Source organism: Penicillium arizonense (assembly GCF_001773325.1).
Source record: "Penicillium arizonense strain CBS 141311 chromosome Unknown PENARI_contig004, whole genome shotgun sequence".
NCBI lineage: Eukaryota > Fungi > Ascomycota > Eurotiomycetes > Eurotiales > Aspergillaceae > Penicillium > Penicillium arizonense.
The window spans coordinates 461063-485395 of NW_019173281.1; the positions used below are offsets into that span (position 1 = coordinate 461063).

The window sequence follows — 24333 nt, forward strand, 5'->3', positions numbered from 1 at the left end:
GGTGTGTCAATGATATGTTTTTACCTGGCGTTCAGCTGACTCCCAGTCTCGCTGTACTCCATTGGGGTCGATGTAATTTGTTTTGACTAAGCGTTTCCATCGGGCTTCTTTGGAATCCTGAAGTTCGGGGAGATAAGCGCAGTTGACGCTGATGTTGGTATAGCTTTGCTTACCAAAGGCCCTCGTGAGAGAAACTTGGGCTCGAGCTGTGGCATCCTTGGAAACAACCGTTAAGCTACTTTGGCACTCGGGGGACTTTGCGTGAAAATTTCCGAGTCGATTCAGATCTAGGTTACCTCAATGTCCAGAACCTGGAATTGCGGGTCAGTGGATGATTAATTTACCACGGAAATATCGAGAGTTAATACAATTTAGGGCTGACGACCCTTGGTAAATTTTATATCTTTATACTCACTGCTGCACACTGTATGGTCCAGCCGGCTCGCTCAGTTGTAAGTGGGATAAGGAGATATTGGAGACAGGTGGGGGATCATCGTAAGATTAGATCATTGCTTTCACCGCTCATCCATCGGTGAAATTTTACCTTCGGGAATTCAGCTTCGCTCTTCATTTCTCCTTCTTGAAAACCTCATCAAACATCCTGCGCAAGTGATAAAAATGGAAAAATCATGTAGAGACGTCTTCATGAGCATCAAGCCCGAACACATGAGCAACATCGTCTCTGGTACAAAGAACCATGAATTTCGCAGTTACCCCCTACCATCAGACGTGAGCCGAATCTGGTTTTACACTACAACACCTATCAGACGAATTGAGCATGTCGCCTATATATCCCGGGGTAAAGTGCCCGGGCAAGTCGCAGAGGACGGCGGTATCGGAAATGCGGATTTCAACGCGGGCATGAAAAACTCCAACTACGGATATGAAATTCTCAAGTTATGGAAGTTGAAGCAGCCTGTAAGCTTGGAACAGGCTATTAAGTTTGGATTCTTCAAGTGTGCACCACAAAAGTACACCTGGGTGCCAGTTAGTGTCTTGTTGGCTTATCCGTTGGACAAAGAGCCTGTACTCTTTGACAAGCCAAAAGAGAGGGAATGAAGAAGGATGATGAATTATCTACTGAGGGGCATGGGCTTATAGCCCATGGATCTACGGCTTAAGGCAATACATTACCTGTACTGTTCTTTTAAAGATTGGATTAGTCAGTATGCGAGGAACAGCACAAAGAACGCAGGTCTGATTGATCTATGCGCGTGGCTGCCAGATGGTCAGAAGATCGCCCGACGGAAAGCGAGGGAACGAACGCTTAGCTACGCAACCTATCCAATTTTCAGTCCTATCATTAGCTGTATATCGATGAGTCTCTCTGTGAAAAACGTATTAGCCTCAGGCGAGCAGGCTGATCTCAACTAGGCACTGCCACGTTCCAAATTTCCAGATTTCACCGCGATCAACGGTACAGTGGCTATATCACAAATGGCCCAGATGGCGAATTTATGAGAGAAGAGGCCATGCTTCAGCTTTTCGAGCCCAGCTTGAGCGGGCGTAAAAACCGAAAACTCCTGCATGCATGATCTCTCTGACGTGGACGTCCTTCCGCCCAAACAAACCACCGCTACATGATGTTATGCCCAACCATGAGGCTCTTCAAATATTCCAAGACTCCCTCATTCCATAAAACTTACTCAACTTCGCCGTGTCGTGATGTTGAAATCGCGATTCCGTCCCAAGAACATATACAGACATGTTGAGAGCTCCGTGAAAACAACAGGTTAGAATCATGCACTATATGTATATGTGGTGCCAGTGCAATGATGGCCCAAAAGTTTACAATATTCAACCGACTTGTGTTTCATGTGGCCACAATGCAAGCAGTAATTGCAAGCATGTGGTAAGGTGATCTTTCATGAGAGGCATTCAATTGCCACTAACATTTATCTAATGGCTCGTGATAGAAGGGAGGTAGCTTGTCTACAAGCCGAGAAACCGCCATAAGTCGACCGCTTTTGTCATTCGCATCATTGTATCAGAGGCAGTTCGAACCTACAAAGGAACAAGAACAAAAGGCAGACGAGCTTAGTTGCTCGGCAGCTTTTGATCGCGTTAAGAGTTCCATGCAAAGGTTTCTGAAACCACCTGAACCGGTATATGGGGCCGTCTTTTTCCTAGAGCAGGGAGTGAAGAGCTTTATCATGTCACAACTTAATGGATCCTGGGGTATTGAAAACGTACTAGTCCTTAGCAGAGTAAGGCGCAAGGCCAATGCAACAAACCAATTTTTAGACGTAGTTCAAATTCAAATCGTCTTAGCATAGACGGAGTTGCGTGATCACCTCAGGCCTCAGGGTATCGGTGCCAATACAAAGGTCGCACAGGCCGCTTGACATGTCCTGTAAGCTGAATTGCAAGCAATGATGGAGGCAGGTTCGCTTGCACCCATAGTAGCACCCTAGGTGAAGCCTGCTGCTGAGTAACACGCTATGATGATCGCGCAACATCCTGCTTGGAATACCCATAAGCGGCTGGTCTAGCAGATTTAGGGGTCCAGAATGGAATAAAGAAGAAGGATGATAATGGATTCTACTAGGGGGCTGAGCTTTATAGCTCATAGCTAACTAGGGCTAGCAAGCATGTCTAGCAAACATGTCTAGCAAACAAGGGCCGACAATATAAGTTTATCAGTCTCGTACACTTGGAAACTCATCTATTTTTCCCAATCTAGAAAAAGGTTGACAATGGGTCTTCAGCTAAAAGCAAGATAGTCATGGCTTTATTTCGTCCCTTGCGCCGTGGATCGCTCGCGCGGGGGCCTAGCCGAAGAAGTCGTTTAAGTTTATCCAAGGGTGATTCCTCTTCTCGGGAAATAATTTCGCACATATTAATCATACGAGGCCATATAGTCCAGTCGAATCTTATGTGCAATTTGTGCTTGACTTGAAAGAGATGTCTTGAGCGCTAGCAAATAAAGGATGATGGCTTATTGCGAGCCAGAACTCCTATAGATTCCCTCAGCGCTTCTATGAAGTGATATTATGGACCTGAAAGATCACTATTTGGCATACATGCATGGTATTTCCATGCAATAACAGGTTGAAATGTTGCCGGAAGCCAGTATTAGAAATTTGTGTCGTTGAGAGATAACAACATGATCCTCCTATTAACCCTTCTCGTCAGATTCCAGCACGCCGGGCTTTTCGGTGGCCAAACCGTACCACGGTTGAGAATGCTGTCTATTTTCTATGATCGCCTGATTTCCCTGGTTCCAATAATTTGTTCTAACCGGTCATGTGCCCTATCAATTTACTTTATCGGTTCGCCTATAAAGACTCATCCGTGTCGCTCTGATCAAATCTTTAAAAGAAGTAATTCCTTTCCATTCAGATATCCCAATCACCCCCCAGAAACCCTTCCTGTGCGAGTTTTCAAAACCATTCATCATGTCTCATGAGGATATCACGGCAGTTGAATTTTTAACAGACATAGGAAAGACTGTCCAAACCATCGCAAACAATCTACGAGTTAATCGACTTGATAGAAGTAAGCTCCAGAAAATTCTTGTCGATTACTCCTATCGAGCCGAGTCAGATGGTCGACTGATGAACGCCTCGAGACAAAATCCTCAATGCTTTAACCGTGGCTTATTTCTGGCCTACACACATATGGAGTTTATATCATGGCTATCGAAAAATAACTACACCGTTCTATCAACGTCGATAAAGTGGTACAGCTGGAAGCAATTCTTCTCGAAATATCGCCTACCACTTTTCTCAATTTCATCACAAACGGCGGACTTGCAGAGCCAGTTGCAGCATATCGAGAAGACGGCGGATTTGGTTCATGCAGACCTTAATTCTCACAATGTAAAGCAGTTCTCCCCACTGATGTCATGAATTTACACTCAGTCTTGAGAAAGATTCCTATTCCGCCAGAGTCTATAAAATACTCCAAAGTCCCCGTGGGGGAGCCCGCTGCGCCTCCTCCAGAAGGTACGTTTACTCTTCTTAACGATGATTTCATCGTCTCTAATTTCGCGATGGTTGTAGCAATTCATGACCTTCTTCGGCGCGGTACGATTATTCAACAGCACCTAACCGGTCATAGCCTCGTATAGCCAAGTGCTGTCTTCAATGCTGTTATTCTGAAATGTTATCAGAGATCTCCTGCAAGTCTCTACAGGCTAGCTTATAGTCATCGTCTATCGAAGGGTTTATGAGGAATCGATAAAAGCTACTGTAAGACTGATCGCAATTGGATGATCACACTAACACGATGAATCTTCGGACCCTTTTGAGTCTACATTTAATCTAGTTGGTTATGGCGTTGGGGGAGTGTTTTGCTAAGCCTAATGTCACGATCTCACATCACATATTTTTCTTTTGTCTACCACACAACTATGATGATGCTCCTTATTAAAACAATCAATCACAAGAATAAATAAATCACATTTTTTTTCCGATTTGTGTTATTTCCTCCCAGGAAATCCCAATATCTCTAATCAGCACAAGCTCCAAAACGATCCACACCTAAGATGAGACCAATATTTACGCGAAGATGGATACCAAGTATGCTGTGTGTTAGGTGGGCAAGGAAGGCCTCGGGACTTATACACATGCTTAACACCTCGAAGAGTGTCCTGTTCGTTAGTCTCAGCCACGACAACAGACTTGAGACTGTCCAGAGGAAAGTATTACTGTATGGTAATTGGAGAGGCAAACATTCTTCCGACGGATCAGTCAACTAGCGTGGCGTCAATAAGCACAGCGCGTGCATAGTCAGAATGAGGTCATCCACGGATATGTGGCGGCCCGTTGCATACTGACTCCTCTGGCGACCGTCCGACAAAACTCATCATATTCATATATTTTTCTACTCACTATCTTGTGGCTCTGATAGCCAGTTTCTCGATTTCAATTTTTAAATATCTGCCGAAGCTCCGCTCATTCAGATGCCTGCTTCCATCAGCAACGGGGGTGCGACACCGGCTCGGTATGTCATCTGGTAGCTTGCAAACCACACTCAAACTGAGGTGGTAAAAGAGGTCTGTATATGAGACTTACACGTGGGCGAAATGCTTTTAGTACCCGTAACAAAGCTATTCTGAGCGTCCTTGCTGTTATAGCAGGAAGCTGGCTCGTGTTTCGCGCCCAGTCGCCAAACAAAAATGATATTTTGATATCCGAACGAGACAAGAGGACGATGGCTGGAGGCGAGACCGGGGAGGACAAAACCGCACGGGCGCCATTGACCGAGAAACGCACCAAGCCCTGAAGCCAGATTAGCAATTCATGCAACGTGCCTACACCTGATATTCAGTTACAACAGCCCTTTTAGCCTTTACATCAAGGCTATTGTGCTAGTCTGCGTGAAAACCCAAATCTGCGACCTCTGTAGAGCCGGTGCAAGGTAATGACGTGATGACTGCCAAAAATCCCACTCTTATTCGTGCTTTCGCGAAGGAATTGTTTTCAACCCTCACGCTGAACTGTTTCGTCGCAAATAAGGCGCTTTGCAATCTCGGTGTGTTTAAAGGTGGAGTCGGCTTGGCTGATTACTCTTGAGAGCATTACGAAATGCCATTTTAAAAAATTCCTGTTTCTGTTTGACGAGGAAGACTTGCTGGTTACTATGACATGACATGTCAGACTAAGGGTAGACTTGGTGTAGGGACATTCTGATTTAGGCCGTCTTCAATCTAGTTCTGGAGGGTTCTTCCCTTTTCTTCCCATGAAGTAAAATCTTGTGCCATTGTGCTGAGTCAAATTTGGTCGTTATTTTGTGTCTTGACGATTTAATTCGAGAGCGCGTCCACTTTATATACTCGAGGTCGCCGAGAGAAATATGACATGCAGTACAAAAGACAATGACAATCAAAGCCAATATATAGTCTAACAAATGTCTTTATCAAAAATAGAAATTTCGTTCGTTCCGATGGACGAATGAAAGTCTGTGAGAGGTTGTGAAGGAACGACGTCGTCTAGAGACCGGAAATTGATTTAATAACAAGGAGTAGACACCCTGTCTAAGACAACAGGCTTTTCTAGTCCCGGTTCCCTTACAGATGAAATGAAACTCAATTCCGGTATAAAGATTGAATGCCACATTCTGTGAGTAATCAATTGCCATCGGTATCGGAGGGTGAACCAATCCCATGGGCAGAAATCAGAATTGAACCCGCGCCAGTAAGGACATCTACTTGTGTATGTCAAGTACTAACGTATGAAGCGAATTATTATATTTCTTGTTTTTACTAAAACATTATATTGACAACCAAAACGTCGTGAGAATTCAGATATATCGTTGCCACTGGTCCACGGCCCCGGAGAGCGTAGAACAATCAACAAAAACTAGCCAATTCATCATGTCCCGGTAAACTAAGCTTAGACATCATCGCAAACCACGTATGCATGGTCCAGGTTGATCACTTTACCGCCCGCCAGCGACACCCAAGTTTGTCGGGCATTCAATTCAGCGTGAAGATTATCGCCCAAGATCTCACACACGGTGTCCTGTTGGAACGCGACGAGCTGTGCGCTGGACGCATACACATCGCCACCTTTTGCGACGGCTGTATGGCCCCAGAGGGACTTGATGGAACGCTTGTGGCCATCGGCGGGGACAGCAACATTGGCATTTGCGCCGGACTGGTCGTTCGCAAGTTGGATGGTGACTTTGTTGGCATCGGCGAGGGCCGTAGTAGAGAGGTAGGAGAGAACAAATACAGCAAGTCCTGGAATCTTCATTTTGTATGTTTATCTCGGGTCTTGCTAGAGGTTGACGTCTGAGAGATCGCGTGGAGGATGAGTATAGATATTGAAACGGTTCGGATAGGCGAAGCATCGAGGGGCATTAAATACTTTTGTCAACGATCCGGTGGTCAATAGAGCTTGTCATTCAGAATTCAAGTCTGCGAGAATTACTCCATTTGCAGATTGATCTTGCGGATTGATCTTTTCCGGTGATAAATAAAGCAGCAGCATTACCAAGGGAAACCTAGCTATGGATTCTCAATACCTGCCGCATTTGGCAGTTGATAGGAGTCATGAGCAAGAATACGAAGCTCAATTGATGTTCAACGGTCGGTTTTGCAAATTTACTGGAGGGGTTCTAGAAAGGAAACGTGGATTAGGATATCCCAGTGCGGTCGGCATACTAGATCTGGTCATCAATCCCGAAATCGACCGCATCACCATCATTATTGTTTTTATCTTGTTTTTGATCTCTTTTCATGATCGGGATGAACCGAAGCACGCTATTTTATGACGGAAATAGGCGTCCCAAGTCTAGATTTCTCCACAGACTACCTGCATGCTAAGGATCCCATTAGGTGCTATAGATCGGACGTACTCTTGGCTCCTGCCGATTGTGATCCTTGCCGGAACACGAGTGTCAGACTATCATGGCTCATTTTAGTAGATGGCTAGTACTAATCAAGCTGCATATTTACAATGGGTTGAAGTATTCCTTTGAGCGCCTTCTAATTCTAGTAAACAACTGAAAATCATATAGCCGATTGATAGGCGACAAGCAACATAACAAGGTTTTATGTGACAAGAGGTAAGATCTACTAACAGGTGATTAATTCCCCCGCCGGCTCCTCGAAGGTATCTAGGCCTGCAAAAGCGAGGTTGCCGAGTCGAAACTATTTCTTGGCTTGGGGTCAAAAGCTGCAAGCGGCTATGGCATCAATTCCTGGATCCACTACAGACCCGGTGCAGCAACCCAAACAAACCTTAACGTCCTGGAAATTGGTTTTAAGAGAGATCCTCGTGTTCAGTTGAACCTAGTTGCTTGCTGGCCTTATGTTTGGCCACGAGTGATAGGCGGATGAAATGTCCAGGCATCACATTCCAGGCTTGTAGTCGCCACCATAATTGTTCGAGTAGGAGGATCAGTTCATGGCGTTGCGAAACATATCTTGCAATTTTGAGCTCTAGAGCGCTCCCCGTGCTATATGGCTAACAACACATTACCAGTGAACGCCCCACTATGTTCTCTTTGAGCGGAGACATGCGGCTCCTCCACATTGACTCGGGCTTGGTGGAGTCGCACCTCGGACCCTTCTAGATTCTATTCATGACAGCCGACATGAATCGTCATATATACGTGCTTTTCTTTACTAGAGGATATGCTTGGTCTGTAGGTCTTACCTCTTGGGTTTTAACCCCTACGAAAGTACAATCGTACCTTTTGACGGATTGTACACCACTTTTCTAGCAAGTGCATAGTAATATAGCATAGCACTTACTCTTACGTTTTTCGGGGATTCTATCCGGTAAAGAATCTGGTCAAGTCATATTTTCAGCTCAGAATAGTGCAGGGCAGAATATCGAGGTCCACCAAGTAATGCGTCTCATGCTCCACACTTATCCTTAGAAGTATAAAAGCTCCAACTTTCATACACTTAAAGAGCAAATAATAAGATCTTTGGTCAGCCTGGCTATGGATTTTAATGAACAGTCTGCTATATTAAGGAGACTACTCTAAAGAAGTCGTCTCCCTTCTAGTTGTACTTTTACTTCTTATTCACGACAATGCCGTCTGTCGTTAAGGTAGTTGCTATCGTATAAATAGAGATCAGCTGGGTGGCAAGCGTAAATGGCTACTCGACACGCCCCGCCGCCTCCGATAACGAGACCTAGCTTGCCTATGGGTTTTGAGATGATGCTGACCACGCACATATGACTTACTCCCCCGAACATGGTGAGTTTCTTCAAATCGCGTTCAACATTCAACCGAAGAAAAGTTCTCACACCATCCGGTACATGAAGCTGTCCGGGCCACGGCCTCATCCGGACTCCGCACGTTTTCCTGTTGCGCCCCGATCTGGCGGATGAAAAGCTGGTCTCTTGAAGTTGAATATGACGAGACGCTTCTTCCAGATTGGTGGTATAAAACGCTTGAGTCACTGGCCAATTCTGCCCCCTTCGGAAATGGCTGTGTTTACCTCTGTCTGGGCTTTGATCATTTTGAGCAACCAAAACAGGTGGTTGTTGACCTTTGGGAGAAATGCCGTTCGCTAGGTGTGCAACTCATAACTACACTATGTTGCATCCTCCTGTGTTTCTTTTAAGAACGAGAATTAGTCTGACATAATAGATTCGATGAACCTGCTCTCTGAGTACGGTCTTCTCGATAAGAATATTCTTTTTTCCCACGTGAATGGGATCGCTGAATCGGATGCCCAAACACTCGTCAAGCATGGAGCATTCTTCTCCACTACTCCGGACACAGAGCTCCAGATGGGCCTAGGCGGGATCGTTGCTTTCCGTCCTGACGTTAAATGCAACGCCTCAATTGGCGTCGACTGTCACGCGAACAACTCCGGCGATCTCCTAACACAGCTTCGAATTGGATTGCAGCATTCGCGAGCCACCGATAACATAAAAGCATTACAGGCAGGACAACATCCTAGCGTGCAGGTCAAGCTAGAAGAGGTCTTTAACCTGGGAACTATCCAGGGCGCCAAAGCTGTGAACATGGAAGATCAAATTGGCAGTATAGCTGTAGGAAAGCTGGCCGACTTAGTGATTTTTGACTCGACCTCGCCGGGGATGATATGTGCAGCTGAGGAAAATCCTCTTGCTGCTCTTCTGCTGCACGCTAACGTGGGAGATATCGAGATGGTGATTGTGGATGAGATTCGGAAGGAAAGGAGGCAACTTGCCGATGTGAAGACCTTGGAGAGTCCCGACGGACAGGCAGTCGAGTCAGTAGCTTGGGGAGAGGTGACGAGGAAGTTGCTTAAGAGTCGTGAGGATGTCAAGAAACGAGGTCAGGGGCAGGATCAACAAGCTGGGATGCAGTTTTTGTTCAAAAGCTTTCTTTGATCGTGTCGAGGAAAGTGGGATAGTAAAATACACCCGAAATAGTTTAGCTCCATTTGTGTCGTGATATATTCCTGTCCTTATTGATGGCATCCTCGCGCGCCTAGAAGTGGGTAGCTTCCACTACTACCAGCGAACCTGACTTTTTTCCCGGGAACACTTTACGGTTAAATTCACGGATGCTTTTGACCTTGCCCCCTATACTAAATACGGCCTCTTCTAGTCGTGCGTAGAAACTAGAACTACTCACATCATATCCGGGTTAGCTACCATTGGGGCTTGATAGTAGGGCCCAAATTTGAGACAAACGGCAAGACGGTTGTTCGATACCACGCCAAAGAGCGCATCAAGATAGGAGGCTCCGAATGGCAATTCGAAGAGAGTCCTTGTCCACTTTCCGCCGATGGCATGCTTCTTGTCCGTATTATGGTTGGCAAGGTAGCAAATAGTCATCGCCTAGTCGAAATACTACGCGCTACGCCTATCCGAGGTGGTCAAGTCAACCAGGGTGGAATTGTATTTCGTGGGTGAAGGAGGCTCTTGAAGTGCTGGCCGAGGAGAGAGCCTTAGGCACGAGCGTTCTTGATTGGAGTAGGGTAAGAGATGAAGCATGGCGTATTGCCAACGGAAGAAAGACCAGCATCGTTTTGATGGGCAAGGCAACTTTGATATGAAGAAGGCTGCAACTTACAACTTGTTAATGGAGAAAGAGGCCATTGCCTAAGGTATTGAGGGGTTTTATGAGTTCCCTTTGCAGGGGCTCAAAAGTGAGTCTGGCGGAACTGGTCCATCGCCAACTCTCCAGGCATCGGGTGTAGAAATTATCAATCTCATTGGCCCCAAAAGAGTTTTGTGGGTTGACTTGCAGGCGGTTGTGTATTCCCAATATGATGGATACCAACCAGCCGTTTCCCAATCAATAAGGCCAACAAGAGTGTCACCGCGAACAATAATGTTGAGGCTGCTTAAATCGCCATGAGTGAATTTCAAAGGCCATTTGTTGTTGCTTTGTTGGTTTATGAAGTCCTGAACATCAAGATCGAGGCTTGAATCAAATTCCATACCCCTGCGTAAATATCGATGGAAGTCCTGGGTTGTATCAAATGGGCCGAAGCGCAAGGTCGGGCCCAAATCACGACAGTCAAACAGAGTTCCACCATCGACAGAGGCAACACCAATATTTTCTGGTGGCTGAAGCTCTCGCATTTTGGTGATGGTCTCTTTCAATTGACCAAGCAGTTTCGCCTTCGATTCCTCACTCCTTCTCACCCAGCCATTGCCAATTATATCTCCTTTAATCCTTTCCATGACGATGTACGTTCGACCTGAATGAATGAATGAACAAAAAATCTTGGGCACCGGTATATCTGTATTTTCTGCTATGAACCGCATGGTTGACGCTTCTGATAAATTGATGCGGCTCCCGTACTTGACACATATTTTATCTGTCAGCATAAGGACGCTCCCATCGCGTGATTTGAAACGCTGAAGTATCTTAATGGCTAGAAGTGTTGAAAATCGACGAAATGCACTGTCATTGATGGGCTTCGATGCGCTCAAAATGAGGTACGATGGAGAAGGAGAAGGCGCTTCTCGACCAAACATCATTGCGACCACGTACTCTGTCCGGGACAGAAGCTCCTAGGCGGACAGGGTATACCGTCCTTTGTATGTATTCATGCCGAAGAGAAAAAGCTCTTGGGGATCTGGGTTTGAGTTAAGTAGGGTAACAGAAGCCCATGGGAAAGTGAAGGAGGTTCCTGACTGCATGCACGTGACTTAGCGCCCAGGAACAGATTCCAAGCCTAATTAGGCTCCATACTGGCTAATATCTAAAACGTGCAAGATTCAAAGTATATCTCCGTAGGCGTTGTTATCCGATAGTGTTGCCGTTCCCTAGATTACAGGCCATACGTAGACCTCGGACGCCTTACCAAAATAGGCTGAGGGGCCGGAACAAGTAGGAAAAGCGAAATGATCGACAAGCTAAAAAAAAGTTAACCAGTTAATTAGATAGTGAAACTCAAGGGCAAGATGGAGTGAGAAAACTAGCAGTATACTCTGTACCCCGTGTTGAACCTGCAGTTGGAGTAGTTGGGCATGATCGCCCTGGGCAGGGCTCACCGCATGCATAAAAATAACTAAGCCATAACTAAGCCTGCGGCGATCTTAACTGACTTTGTGGCTGATCCACAAAACCCTGCCAAGACCCGGTGCAAGAGGGGTTGTGAGCACCTATCATGGCTTCTATGACAGTATCGTGTATTCTTTCTTTTAATCTGTGTATTTAGTATGTCTGTCGGGTCTTGTGTGCAGAAACAGCGCGTAAATGGCTTTTTGCAGAAGATCCACAGGCCCATACTCGCAGAAAATCTGTGGATCATCCGATATATTGTGCGGAGCCTTTAGGATGCACGAGATAGCCGAGCATGTGATGATCCTAAGAGGAATGTGAGCAACTCTGACACAGAACAAGTTTGATGATCTTCTGTCTACACTTTCTTTGTCCGGTGTGGCGTGTTCAAGCCTGCAGATGCCTCCCCAATAGCGTCCTCCCTTCTGAATTCTGGGGATTCGTGTCGCAATGCACAATTGGAGGCAAGGATGACCCCGCAGTAGACGGGCTAAGCAACGGTCGATCGTCAATCTGGTTACGGAGTAGTCGGTCTGATACAGCAGCAAATAGGATCAAGTGATCGGAGCATTGAAAGTTGACCTAGGCCGTGATCACAATTGTGCCAGCCTAGATGAAGCAACTTAGCATCCCGTTCGAAGAGTGACTGCGTTAGGCCGAGTTAGCCGAAACCTCCTAACATAGCTAGGCTGACGTTGACGTGTAGTTATCCGCATTGCATGACTTGGCAGAGTTTGGTGAAAGCCCTATAGGCAAGACATACGAGTACGACATGATCTATCAGAACAAAGAAGAAAGAAGAAGAAGAAGGAAGAAGGAGACATACAGAAATGAAGCCAGTATAAAAAGGATGTAAATAATATAATACATGGTATTGGAGAAGGATACCGCCTACCCAAAAGGCAACAATGATCGACGGCGTATTACCATACCATACCACTCGTTTCTTTCTATTCTCTTTTCCTCCTCCTCCCCTTCACGTTTCCACTCTCTCTCCTTCCCACCTTTCTATATTCCTCACTCTTTACATCAATTTCCTTTTTTATTCTCTGATTTGATTTCGCCTTTCTCCTGGTCCCAGTCCTTGGCTTCATCTCGCCAAGCTGACTCGGACCTGGGTTTTGGGCTCCGTCCATGCCACGCTCATCTGCTGCGGCTAGGAAGAACCAGAGCAATCGGCAGGAGAATGGCCTCGCCGGTCCCAGCAAGAAAGTAACCAAGCAAAAGTCAAGCAGTCAACTCAACGGCAACTCGGGCAACGGCTCTGCTACCGGTCCGGGCGCGTCCGCTCACTTCGATCTATCCTCCGTACGTTCTACAAGCGACACGGCCGTTACCTCTCCGACAGTTGCGGGTAAAGGGGATAGTGCAAAGGCGGATGGCAATGTGCGCGGTATGAATGGACACAGCAAGGATGAGGAGATGGTGTGTGATCAGGCAAACAGTGATGTGCCCCAGAACGGGGGCATGGCAGCTCATGCCTCTCGCAATGGGACCTCAAAACGATCCGGATCCAATGCGTCAATCAATCCGCTTCAACTCGCCTCTACCATTCTGAAATCGTGCCCCATGTACGACACCATCGCCATCTTGATTTTTCTGCTACAACTTCCACCGATGGTCTTGACTCTGGTTCAGTTCTTGTTCGCTTCCTTGACTTTCATGCCTCCCAGTGGCGCCGCGGCCGGTTCTTTGTCGTCGAATTTTGATATTTTTCAGGGTCCGGCTGGAACGCCGTCGCTGGGGACGATGATTGCGATGGATGGGTTCTGTATACTTCTCTGGGGCCTCTTTATGTGGACTTGGGCGCAGAACTTTGCCATCGACCTCGCGCATGTCCAGGTTGCTATCACCTTGGGCGGCGGGGGTTCCGGGAAGAACGGCGGGGTCAATGGTCTCTGTGTCGGAATCGTTCTGCTTCTTCATCTTGTTCGCAGCAAAGGCATACAGGACTTTGTCCTGGGTCATCTTGTTTCTACTAAACTTGTTAGTCCCGATGCTCTCTCTCAGTATTCGCACCTGTTACCCGCCGAGTTCCGACGATCCGAAACACAAACTTCCCCGAGCTGGCTCCGGAGCCTTCTTGCTGTACATATTCTGGCACAGGCAGGCACTGCCATGGCTCGACGATCGATGGCTAAGAATCGATCACCTGCACCATTACGGGCGGGCAAACGCGGCGATACAGAGGCTTCTGCGGGGTCCCAAGGCCAAGCCGATTCCGCTCTTGAATCTGCCGCCAGTGTTTCATCTTCTTTTGTTGGGCCTGATGGTCAACTCAAGGACGGCAAGGATCGATTTACTTCAGCCAAGAAACGCAGAAGGCAAGCCAATCAAGTTAGGAGTCGGCAGCCCTTTTGGGCCGCGCTTGCGAGTACAAAGGTTACGGTTATGCGAGAATATGAGCATTCACGGGCTATATCTAAAACAGCACGCAATCTTACTATGACGGAGGAAGATCTCCAGGGTGCTTCTCTCGACGATGGGCTAGTATGGATCACGGATGTGGATAGCTCTTCGATCAAATATGCTGCCGGTGAATTCACCGATGACCCAACTGTGTCGGGATCCTATGAAGCAGGCCGTCTGGAAGGAGACGTGGAACCATTTTATGTTTGTGTCAATGGTGCGCTCTGGGCTACCGCCACGATATACAGGGTTTCGGATGCCAAAGGACCGAATGTTGTTCAATGGCGTGGTGAGATCTCTGGGCTTGCTCCGAATTGCGCCTACACCTGCGCATTTGTGCGAAGCACTACCGACGAGGAAATCTGTGTCATGAGTGTCAAGACGCCTGCAACGGCTGACACAGAGCAAGGTGAGTTCGCCCATCTAGCGTTTTTTTCTGTTACTCTTGTTGACGTATCTCATTAATCGAACAGTTATTTCGGCGGTATCGACGCCCCCGCAACCGCCATATCGGCCATCATCCCCCACAACCACGCTCAAAAACTCCATTGTCAATGCGGAATCCAAGTTAAACGAAAAACGCGCGCGCCTCAAGAAGACAAAGAACGACCACAAAGTTATCATCTCGAAAATCCGGAAGGAACTTGACAACTTCAACCAACGCCTCCATAGCGGAACGGATGAGAATCGGCAAAAGCAGCGTTCGTTCCAGCTGGAACGAAATATTCGACAAACTGAGGAAGCTACCGCGGCCCTGGAAACACAACTAGACAACATGGAAAATGTCCCAGAGGAGGAGATGGAAGAGTGGACAGCACACAAGAAGGACTTCGAGCACGAGCTGGAATTGTTCAACGCTATCAAGGAGGAGGTGACAGCTGCTCGTGCCGCTGGAGCTCAAGAGGTGGCCACACTGGAGTCGGAACTAACTCAGGCTGTCCAGAAGCGAGAGCGTCTCCAGAGCCGCCGCACACGGGTGAATGAGCAGTATGAGCGTATTATCTCGGCCAATGCTCAAGGATTGAATGAGAGAGAACGCCGCGCCGCTGAACAATTCGCCAGGGAGCAGGATCAATCGAAGATGGAGGCCAATTTCCACGAGCAATTCGGGAGCATCAGTCAATCCGTCCAGGATTTCCAGCTGCGCACCAGTCAACTCTGGCAGCAGGCATCTGCGATTGAGCAGTCCATCCAACAGCAACAGCAACAAATGCTCGCTGAATCCGGTCCTCTCACACCCGAAGGCAACCTGCCCGGCACCAATCCTCTCCCCGAGACCAGCGGAATGCCATTGAACGCATCGACATCCACTGCACCCAGTGCCCGAGCTCTATTGGGTCTTAGCTTTCCTCCTGCAAGGTCTAGTCCACTGCAGATCTCGTCCTCTCCAGTCCGCGATTCTTCGTCGCACCCAACAAGCCCGTCCCAGGACATCCCATTCCTCCCACAGTTTCCAAGCTCCCCAATCGGCAATGGAGGATCGTACTTCGGCTCTGACATCAATCACCGAGATCGTTCGTTCTCCAACCGCTCCACTCGCAGCAGCCAATACGGCTCTGACTTCTTGGACACGAACCGCATGCCGCCTCTCCAGCTTGACCTGTCTGAACTGCTGTCTGACAAACCGCGACCGGGGTCTGAAGGGAATGGTTTCCTGCACCAAGGTGGCCGTCCTGTTCTGAGTCCTTTCCAGCGAGCAGCAAGTCGAGGCAGTGGGACTGGTAGTGGTAGCGGCGGCAGTGGAAGTGGGACCGGCAGTCCGCACTCTTTGCGCGATTAAACCCCCACCGTGGGGCTTACATTGCCGAGTCCTTGCGTTGAATGCAAGTCCCGTCTTCGGTGCTCGTCTTCTATGGTTTTGGGGTTTGCGTCCGTGCTTTCATTTTCGTCTGGTTGCGAGTCGACGTTCTTCTCATTGGCCTGTGCTGTGATGGCTCATATATACTTGAATCATTGTGGTGGAGTGCAAGTATCTCGCGATGAGATAGCGGGATTGGTCCGATTGAGGATGGATGGGCAGTTCTGTGCTTAACACCGAAATAACAAAAGTGCTCTGTAAACTTTTCTCTGACAAACAGTAGACGCATCAACATCATGAAAGCATTGTTGCCTCTAGTTGTTCTGTCATACTGCGTAAGATATATTGTAATCGATGATACCGTTGGTCTAATTAGAATATGTACAGAATAGATGCCCAACCCTATAATATATATGTACAATGCCATGCTTTCAGGCACATGCTATGCAACTCCGAGGACAAGACAACCGTACTTTGTCTCAGTTCAAACCTCATTTCCCATCTTCCAAAACTTGGTGTTCGCATATGTCAAACAAAGCCGGCCTGGCGAATGTTCATCCAAGTCCAAAGAAACAGATTCCGAACCCTCAATTGTCCGAACAATAGTGCCCAACACAATCGAATGGTCATGAACCTCAATCTTATTCGGATGTAGCTCACACTCAAAAACGAAAGGGAAGTCAACACCCGCATTGAGTGACGAAGACCCAACGTCGCCCTCACCCTTCCGCCTAAGAATGGGAAGTGGTCTCTGAGAATGCCCCTCACTACCAGCATCCAAAGCGGCAAACTCAAACTCCCCATGTCCACTCAACATAGCCGCAAGCGTGGTATTCCCCTTGGAGAAATCTCTCGCTAGGATCGCTGTCGCAGGACCAGGCGCTAGCAAGTGAACCAGGAACCGACCCGAAGCAAGCAGCGCGTTTAGCGTCTCTGATGGCCGGCGCACATTAAATGAGATGACAGGGTGCGGTGTGAGCGTGACAGTACTGAACGACGAAACGGTCATTCCGCGGAAAGAAGATGTATCTGCCGGGCCAGAGGGGTCGGTTGCTGTTATGATTGCGACTGGGTAGGGTACTCGTCGCATGAGGAGGCGGACTTGTTCGGATATAGAGATGGAAGTAGATGTTTGGTTTTCATTCATATGTTGGGATATGGTATTGGGTTTCTTTGTCGAAGGTGCTGCGGCATTACTGCTGTGTCGTTTGGCGCATTGTGATCGGTGTTGGTGGCATGGTACAAGCGGAGAGCTTCGTAGGGAGAGGGACGTCCCTAGGGATCGGGCTGTATAGTTCCTATTGCATAATGATTCTGATTGGGGACATCAGTATTTTCTATAGAAGCATTGAGGTTGTGTTGGGGAAGTCCTACCTCCCAAGCCTCTCCGAGTAGCTCCATGCGCTACTTGTGGAAATGCGAGCTTCATCCCGCCGGAAAATTGCGCTCAAGAGGCGCTCAAGGTCTCGGTGTACAGGATCAAAGATAGTTGGGAACTTCAAATTCATGCCTAGCAGACCAGCAAAGCAGACAAAGACGCCCGAAACAAAGACAATATGAAGTCATTTGACCGAGAACTGAAAATCCCGAAAAATAACAGTCCGCTTACATAACCCGCGATAATTTCTCCTGTGGATAGCATCAACTTCAAACCTCCGCATCCTCCCCGAACGCATTGCGCCCCAGTCAATTCCCTTTCGGCTCAATCCCCCCGTGCAGTCCTTTCATCCGGATTGTCACCACCCATCCAAAATGTCAATGCACACCTCTCTCCGCCGCACCGCGGCCACAATAACCAACTCAACAACCACCATCCTCCCAAGACTCCCAACCCAACCTACGGCAACAACCTTCATCTGCTCTCAATGTCGACACGCCACCCTCCTCCGCCGCCCTAAGCGCCCCTACACCTTCACACAACTGATCACACTCAGCGATGGCAGCACATTCACGCACCGCACGACCTCACCGGCCCCGATCTACCGCTCCACACGCGACACGCGCAACTCGCTCCTGTGGAACCCATCCAGCAGCAAGCTGATGAACGTCGAAGACGACGAGGCCGGTCGTCTGGCGGCTTTCCGTGCCCGTTTCGGCCGCGGGTACGATGTCAACACGCCTGCTGAGCCTGTTGATCCTAAGGATGCTGCCGCAGTTAAGGAGAAGGAGGCTGCTGCTAAGGCTCAGGCTGATGCTGAGCAGGAGGAGGAGGATAATTTGCTCGATTTGATTAGCTCTTTCGGTCAGAATGAGGCTCCTCCGCCTGAGAAGAAGCCTTTTAAGAAATAGGGTTTTTTTGGCTCGGGTGTGAGTTGTCAGTGATTATCCTCTTGGGTTTGGACTGGGCTTTATTTGCCTGGTTTACTTACTGCTTGAGTGGAGTTAGGTTTCTTCTCTTGTCTTTTTATATTCCTGTTGCATTGGTCTTGTACAATATACATTTGTCTGGTATGACCCTGCTGTATACCAAGAATTCATCTTATTTCTAGTCCGTTAACCTGAAGTCTATTCTGCAAGGCATTGTGTGCGGCTCAAGTTGCAATATTCAATCTATGCTGCTGCTCTTTCGACAGCATCTTGACAAACATGGAGTTTGTTGAAGATTATAAAGACTTGCTAACAAGGGAAACAAACAACACGGACAGAGATTACTTATAAGATTACTTATCAAGACTATGTCTAAAAAAAAAAAAAAACTAAAAAAAAAGGGAACTAAGGTAAAGGGTATATCGATCAACAATCCAAAGCATCAAGATCTCATCTCCGGAACAGCATCAGCCCCCACCTGCGAAGACCCAATCTCGTGAACATTTCGCTGCCCAGAAAGCTCCGAAATCGGCTGAGATTGAGAGTTTGACTGAGACACCGACTGAATCTGCGTTGGCATGTAGACAGGAGACCAGGGCTCGTGGGAATCAGTCGTCTTGTGATATCCAAAGTAACCCATTAATCTCCTGCGGAAGACGATCAACAAGGCGAGAATAGCACCACCTGCCACACAGCCTACGACAATTCCTGCGATTGCGCCGCTGCCGATGCCTGAGCTGGAGGAGTCGGATGAGCCGGCGCCGCCAGTGGATGTTGGGGAGGCTGTGGTGGAGGTTGAAGCGGAAGTAGCTGTTTTCCGAAGAGTAGAGTATTAGTATCCACGGTCCTTCTTCGGTTTGATCGCATGGGATACATACAGAACGAAGAGTTTGTCGTATTTGTTGTCGCAGTCGTTGTAGCAGATGTAACAGAAGTCGATGTAGTAGTAGCCAGGTATTCCGCCGGCAGCGTACGATAAAGACTGTTGGCAGCCCAGTTGTTCACACAAGCGTATCTCGTCAAGGCACCCAGACCATCTTGGCCGACAGTATTAAAGATTCTGTAGTAGTCGCACGTTGAGCCAGTACCGCTAGGCCCCAGTTAGCCGGTGACAGATATAATTTGTGATAAAACACACACCATGCCTCAGTGGTAGACCCTCTCACCACACTTGAACCGGCATAGCACGCTGTGGCTATTCTGTCTCCAGACGACTCGCTACAGTCACCGATGGTGCCGCTCGTAGTCCACGCACCATTAGATGTACAGGCAATTGGCTCAGCTGCGACATATAATTTAGTAAGAAGGTCTTTGATCTTTCCATACGTTATTATGATGATATGAGACATACGCGTTGCTGCAATGTACCAGCCAATAAACCCGGTACCGGTAGAATAGTCCGCATAGTTGGTTGAAGACATGCTGCTCAAATTCGCAATGTAGGACTATATGCAGCAAAGCAAAGGCAAAACTAGGTGATTTTGGTGCGACAACATATGTCTCACGGCAATTTTCTCCATCAGCGGGAGCGAGGCAGAATTAGCAGTTAATTCCTAACAGGTTTATGCCATTCAGGACTGGGCTTATTGGACCTATCAAAGGCTCAACGCCTCCCCTATACGAGTAAGCACTGCCGAAAGCACGGGCGTCTTAAATTAGGAATTGGGGGCCGAAAGTAAGCAAAGCCCGCCTTCGGAGGGAGTCTTAGTGGTAATTGCCGCTTTGGTGAGGACTCGATATGTCCGTCCCAAACAAGCCTCAAGAGGCAATAAGCATCCCTGTCACTGGCAAGCATGCTGCTGGTGTCAATCTTAGGAGCGGCCAATGGGACGCTCGGTTCATCGTATCTGTTTTGGGTCCTGTGTATATCCTCGCCCAGTTCGGGTTAGGGCTTTGCAGTAGCGTGACCGTTCAAAACTACATCGTCGAGATTGCAGCCTTCGACACCACAGGCTTGATCCGATTGAAGGATCATGTACTTTTCCATAGAAATAGCGCTGAGTCTGCCTAACAAATTTGTCATGTTTTTCTGGATTGCGTGCATATATAAATTAGCTTCGCTGTCAAGTCTCGACCATTAATATAAGTTAACAGCTTATATCACATGTCGGTTGGGCCAGAACGTCTTTTTCCAGTAAGTGATTGTCTCCTATATCTTCGTATCATGAAATAGATTTAAACGATGTTGTGTAGCGTTTGGATCGAACTGGTCAGAAACTCGCTAGAGGGAAACTGGCCGTATTCCAATCTCTAGACGGCCTAAACATGGCTATGGTCGGCCAAGTTACAGCAACACAGCTCAATCAATGAAATATATTTGCAACAATACGCGAACACTGGTATTCGGATGAAGCGAACATAAAAAGGAAAAAAGCACAAAGCCCATCAAGCTCGCTGCGGACCATCATCAGGGAACATGGACATAGCTTGACAAACATCAAGAGACAGAGCTGTCCCACAAGGAATACAAGACGAGACGAAGTAACAGGCGTACTAGGTGCGGTTTTTTACACAAGCATCCAAGTAGGAGAAATCGATAGGCGATATCAAACGTTATCCTCAGCAAGAAGTGGGGCTGATTCCGCGTTCTCCGTCGGGGGAGCTGCGTCGCCCGTCTCGGTCTCGGATTGAGGAACGTAATATGGAAGCCCTTCCTCGCCGGCGTCAAGACGGAGTAAGAACGTTTCCCATAGTTCGATCAACTGTGAGCCACAGGTGAGCTGGATGAACATAAGCAAGTAAAGATGGGGAATATCCTACCTCTTTCTGAGCCTCGACTGCACTCTCAAGGAACGTCTCCACACCAGACTTGAAATCCTCCACCTTCTCCTTCTCAAACCTTTGCAGCTCGTTCCGCATGAGTCGGCCCATATCCTCGAAGAGTAATCGTGTTTGGTGGACCTTGCGCTCTGCGTCTGCGACATCGGCGTTGGCCTGGTTCAAGCGGTCTTGCTGGGTCTTGCCCTGGCGGAGTAGCTTGTCTTGCGTGTTCTTGCGCTTCTGTAAATCGGACTCGGCCGCGTGCCAAGTATGGAAGGCCTTTTGCCGTTGAGTGAAGGCCATCTTGACGCTTCCAATTAGTCGGATGTATTCGTCGATTGTAATTCCAAGGGTTAGAACGTCCTGTTGCGCTTGACGGTCATAGAGTTCCCGGATGCGCAATTGGAGTTCTGAAAGGCCATCCAATGGGGAGGAAAGAGCAGGCGATAGTTCGACAGCAGATAGAGCATGCAGTGAGCTAGAAAAGTCGCCTGCGGCTTCGGCAAGACCCTTCCGCTGCAAAACCACGGTGTCCATTGATTTCATCAATGCCTTGAGTTGGTTCTCCAAGGCATCCAAGTAGACCTTTCGGTCATGGAACCACTGTTCCCACGTTAGCAGGCGTCGTCAATATAATAGGAACAATCCACTTACGTCGTCGTGCTCCACAAACTTGCTTCCACCACCAACGGAGATACCAAAGGAGCTCAGCATTCCCTTGCTTTGGCCAATATCGGGTTCCCGGTTTTCCTTATTCTTAACATCGACATTGAAAGCTTCACTCTCAAGGAAGATTTTCAGGTCTCCATCATGTTGAAGAATGGGATGGCCGGCAATCTTGTTAAGCATGCGCTCCAAAGCAGCCCTTCGCGACTCTACAAAGTTGGTGTCAAATCGGCCAACGGCTTGCTTCTCAGGCGGAGGGGCAACAACCACTCCGGGGTTGTTACTGTGCATGGAATTATAAAGCCAAAGGAAATCACGGTATCGACGGCTGACTGTAAACTCGGGTTGACGGTAAGCCTTGGATGACGTCTAATCATGCAAATTGTTGTTAGCATTTCTAGCTTCTCGCAGAGCACGAATCTCAATATGTCAACTACCTTTGTCCGAACGGCGTAGACAATGTGACTGCTCGTAAGATCTCCCACTTTATGCGGGTCTCCCACGTGAATCTCGAAGGTTGGCTTCGCAGCTTGTTCCACGCTCATGCTAGGCTGGGTCTGTCTTTTCGGTCCATCCGATTCCACCGGTGGCTGCACGGGCGGGGGACCCCGGTAACCCGCGACGTCATCTTCGAGATTGACCGATTGCTCCAACAATGATCCGCTGGCCTGAGAGGGGGATGAAAGTGGCCGCGCACTGCGTCCAGCGAATGTCTCCTTTTGGGGCGGTACGGGGGCCTCCTCTGTGGGTGTTGGGGAAGCCTCGGCTGGCGCTTCTCCTAACGGACCGAGAGGATCGACGGAATTATCAACGGATTCGAGTTTCGTGGCTTGTGCGCTAATCTTGCGGGTTCCCCGGGGACCACGTCGTCCTGGTGTACGGACAGCGGGAGAGCTGCTTGTCACGGCGGGTTGTGCGGCTGCTGTAGGATGGAGTGCGCTTAGTGAGGGGTCGCGGAGAGACTGGAGAAGCGGAGAGGGAAACGTACCACCTTCCTGGGTGCCAGGCTTGGTCGGGTCTTCGGTGGTCTTGAACTGCGAGGGCTCATCTGCATGCTAAATCAGCCCGCAATTCAAAGAGCTGTGGTATCTGACTGCCTACCGCCCCACGGGGAGTCTCCAGAGTCGAGATCCATTGATACCTGTCAGACGAGGGCAGCGTGTGAAGAATAAGTGAATAGACAAGGAGAGTTCAAGAGATTGGCGTCGATGCTGGTTCAAAGTTCAAAGCTCGTAGTTGGAGAGGTAGCTGTGGTAGTTGGAGGTGGAGAGGGCGATCCCTTAGTCACTCACGGGATCCTCAACCCACAAGGTGTCCCGATGTCCTCTGTTGACATCTCCCATTCATTGATGTTGACAATGCCGAACTACAGGTTTAGTTGCGTTGCGCTCCATTTACCTATAACTCAGTCCCGGCTCTGCCTACAGTCCCACGTTTCGAATGCCCCTGCAATACGTCACATCATATCTATTGGAGCTTCCTCCTGCTAGGCTATACACAATATCCCCTCATATCACACATCAGCATAAAGTGTCATAACAATCGCAGATTTATTTGATCCATGGAAGTCCTAGCTTGTGCATTTCTACAGCAAGCTTGAACAGGTAGTCCAGACTCTCACACTGAGTCTTGGCCTTGGCGACATTGTCTCCCCAGACATATCTGCAGGAACAATGTATTAGCATATCCATCGACATCATGCACACATAGGTTTTCATGACTTACATTCCATGTCTCCGGACGAGCACAGCGTATGTGTCCGGGTACTTGTTCATCGCAGCCTCCAGGCCACTGGTCAAGTCCTCCTCGAATGCGGTGTTTTCAATGATGGGAATGCTGAGGGTATCGAAGAATCCAAGCATACCCTTTCCTTTGCCCCGGGGAATACCCTTGATCTGCTCAATGTTGTTGATCTCGAAGCAAGCGTCGGGGCCCTTCTCCCGCTCCACCAACAGAGTCACCAGAACCGCCCATTGCGAGTGGGTATGGATGCAGCAGCCAGCTCCCTGCTCGAAGGCTGTGAGGAACAGTGGGGTACAGGCGGAGGGGTTGAGCTTGAGGGGCTTGCGGATGTAGTTGCGGTCCGAGGCAGGATACTTGGGGGTGGGCCATTCGAGGACGAAAATGTTGTGAGGCTGGATCAATTCCTTCTGGACCCCGGACGGGGCAATGTAGATGTGATCGCCCTCACGGATCGAAGCCTACTTTTCAATCAGCGGGGCACCGTTGCGATGGATCGGTCAAAGCTTACACCACCTCCAGTGCCGGTAACCCATCCCCAGTTGTAAAAGTTGCGGCAGAGGTTGGGAATGAGGTTAGCAGGGTGCTCGGGGTCCTCGGACTGAACCAGGTGGTCGTTGTTGTCGACCGGCGCGACCGCCTTGTTGGTAGGGCACATAGTGGGCTGGTGGCTGGTGGGCTGCGACGGATTAGCAAAGCCGAGGAATGCAAGGGAGAGAAACTAGGCAATGCGA

General features: G+C 48.5%; 12 protein-coding genes across 12 annotated transcripts in view; 5 read left to right on the forward strand and 7 right to left on the reverse strand.

Moving 5' to 3' along the window:
- PENARI_c004G00066 (uncharacterized protein) overlaps positions 1 to 215 on the reverse strand; it is a gene marked incomplete at both ends in the record, with an annotated part of 839 nt that extends 624 nt beyond the window's left edge. Inside the window, 2 exons of the mRNA XM_022628868.1 lie at positions 25 to 117; positions 174 to 215. Of these exons, the coding sequence (XP_022490976.1) occupies positions 25 to 117; positions 174 to 215 (135 nt within the window). The remainder of the gene's footprint in view (positions 1 to 24; positions 118 to 173) is intronic.
- A 430-nt stretch (positions 216 to 645) lies between these two features.
- Positions 646 to 1059, forward strand: PENARI_c004G08925 (uncharacterized protein; the record flags this gene model as incomplete). Its single annotated transcript, XM_022629314.1, has 1 exon — positions 646 to 1059. One exon carries the CDS (start codon positions 646 to 648, stop codon positions 1057 to 1059), a length of 414 nt encoding a protein of 137 aa, XP_022490699.1.
- A 5279-nt stretch (positions 1060 to 6338) lies between these two features.
- Positions 6339 to 6701, reverse strand: PENARI_c004G09062 (uncharacterized protein; the record flags this gene model as incomplete). Its single annotated transcript, XM_022629323.1, has 1 exon — positions 6339 to 6701. The coding sequence occupies one exon, from the start codon at positions 6699 to 6701 to the stop codon at positions 6339 to 6341; it is 363 nt and encodes a 120-aa protein (XP_022491168.1).
- Positions 6702 to 9062: 2361 nt separating this feature from the next.
- PENARI_c004G01713 (uncharacterized protein) lies at positions 9063 to 9788 on the forward strand (the record flags this gene model as incomplete). Its single annotated transcript, XM_022628954.1, has 1 exon — positions 9063 to 9788. One exon carries the CDS (start codon positions 9063 to 9065, stop codon positions 9786 to 9788), a length of 726 nt encoding a protein of 241 aa, XP_022491090.1.
- A 233-nt stretch (positions 9789 to 10021) lies between these two features.
- On the reverse strand, positions 10022 to 10238 carry PENARI_c004G06179 (uncharacterized protein; the record flags this gene model as incomplete). The annotated part of the gene is made up of 2 exons (XM_022629182.1): positions 10022 to 10027; positions 10095 to 10238. 2 exons carry the CDS (start codon positions 10236 to 10238, stop codon positions 10022 to 10024), a joined length of 150 nt encoding a protein of 49 aa, XP_022491016.1.
- Positions 10239 to 13053: 2815 nt separating this feature from the next.
- Positions 13054 to 16108, forward strand: PENARI_c004G08970 (uncharacterized protein; the record flags this gene model as incomplete). Its single annotated transcript, XM_022629316.1, has 2 exons — positions 13054 to 14737; positions 14802 to 16108. The coding sequence occupies 2 exons, from the start codon at positions 13054 to 13056 to the stop codon at positions 16106 to 16108; spliced, it is 2991 nt and encodes a 996-aa protein (XP_022491045.1).
- Positions 16109 to 16610: 502 nt separating this feature from the next.
- Positions 16611 to 17216, reverse strand: PENARI_c004G11735 (flavin reductase family protein; the record flags this gene model as incomplete). The annotated part of the gene is made up of 1 exon (XM_022629472.1): positions 16611 to 17216. The coding sequence occupies one exon, from the start codon at positions 17214 to 17216 to the stop codon at positions 16611 to 16613; it is 606 nt and encodes a 201-aa protein (XP_022490743.1).
- A 662-nt stretch (positions 17217 to 17878) lies between these two features.
- On the forward strand, positions 17879 to 18415 carry PENARI_c004G01775 (mitochondrial 54S ribosomal protein bL31m; the record flags this gene model as incomplete). The annotated part of the gene is made up of 1 exon (XM_022628958.1): positions 17879 to 18415. One exon carries the CDS (start codon positions 17879 to 17881, stop codon positions 18413 to 18415), a length of 537 nt encoding a protein of 178 aa, XP_022490786.1.
- A 460-nt stretch (positions 18416 to 18875) lies between these two features.
- PENARI_c004G03721 (uncharacterized protein) lies at positions 18876 to 19854 on the reverse strand (the record flags this gene model as incomplete). The annotated part of the gene is made up of 4 exons (XM_022629046.1): positions 18876 to 19243; positions 19312 to 19523; positions 19574 to 19715; positions 19785 to 19854. The coding sequence occupies 4 exons, from the start codon at positions 19852 to 19854 to the stop codon at positions 18876 to 18878; spliced, it is 792 nt and encodes a 263-aa protein (XP_022491236.1).
- A 317-nt stretch (positions 19855 to 20171) lies between these two features.
- PENARI_c004G10565 (uncharacterized protein) lies at positions 20172 to 20743 on the forward strand (the record flags this gene model as incomplete). The annotated part of the gene is made up of 2 exons (XM_022629404.1): positions 20172 to 20408; positions 20627 to 20743. The coding sequence occupies 2 exons, from the start codon at positions 20172 to 20174 to the stop codon at positions 20741 to 20743; spliced, it is 354 nt and encodes a 117-aa protein (XP_022490816.1).
- Positions 20744 to 20979: 236 nt separating this feature from the next.
- Positions 20980 to 22994, reverse strand: PENARI_c004G12394 (sorting nexin 1; the record flags this gene model as incomplete). Its single annotated transcript, XM_022629508.1, has 6 exons — positions 20980 to 21135; positions 21194 to 21796; positions 21848 to 22228; positions 22297 to 22781; positions 22848 to 22907; positions 22961 to 22994. The coding sequence occupies 6 exons, from the start codon at positions 22992 to 22994 to the stop codon at positions 20980 to 20982; spliced, it is 1719 nt and encodes a 572-aa protein (XP_022490991.1).
- A 415-nt stretch (positions 22995 to 23409) lies between these two features.
- Positions 23410 to 24257, reverse strand: mde1 (methylthioribulose 1-phosphate dehydratase MDE1; the record flags this gene model as incomplete). The annotated part of the gene is made up of 3 exons (XM_022628869.1): positions 23410 to 23521; positions 23585 to 24060; positions 24111 to 24257. 3 exons carry the CDS (start codon positions 24255 to 24257, stop codon positions 23410 to 23412), a joined length of 735 nt encoding a protein of 244 aa, XP_022490687.1.
- Positions 24258 to 24333: the final 76 nt, after the last annotated feature.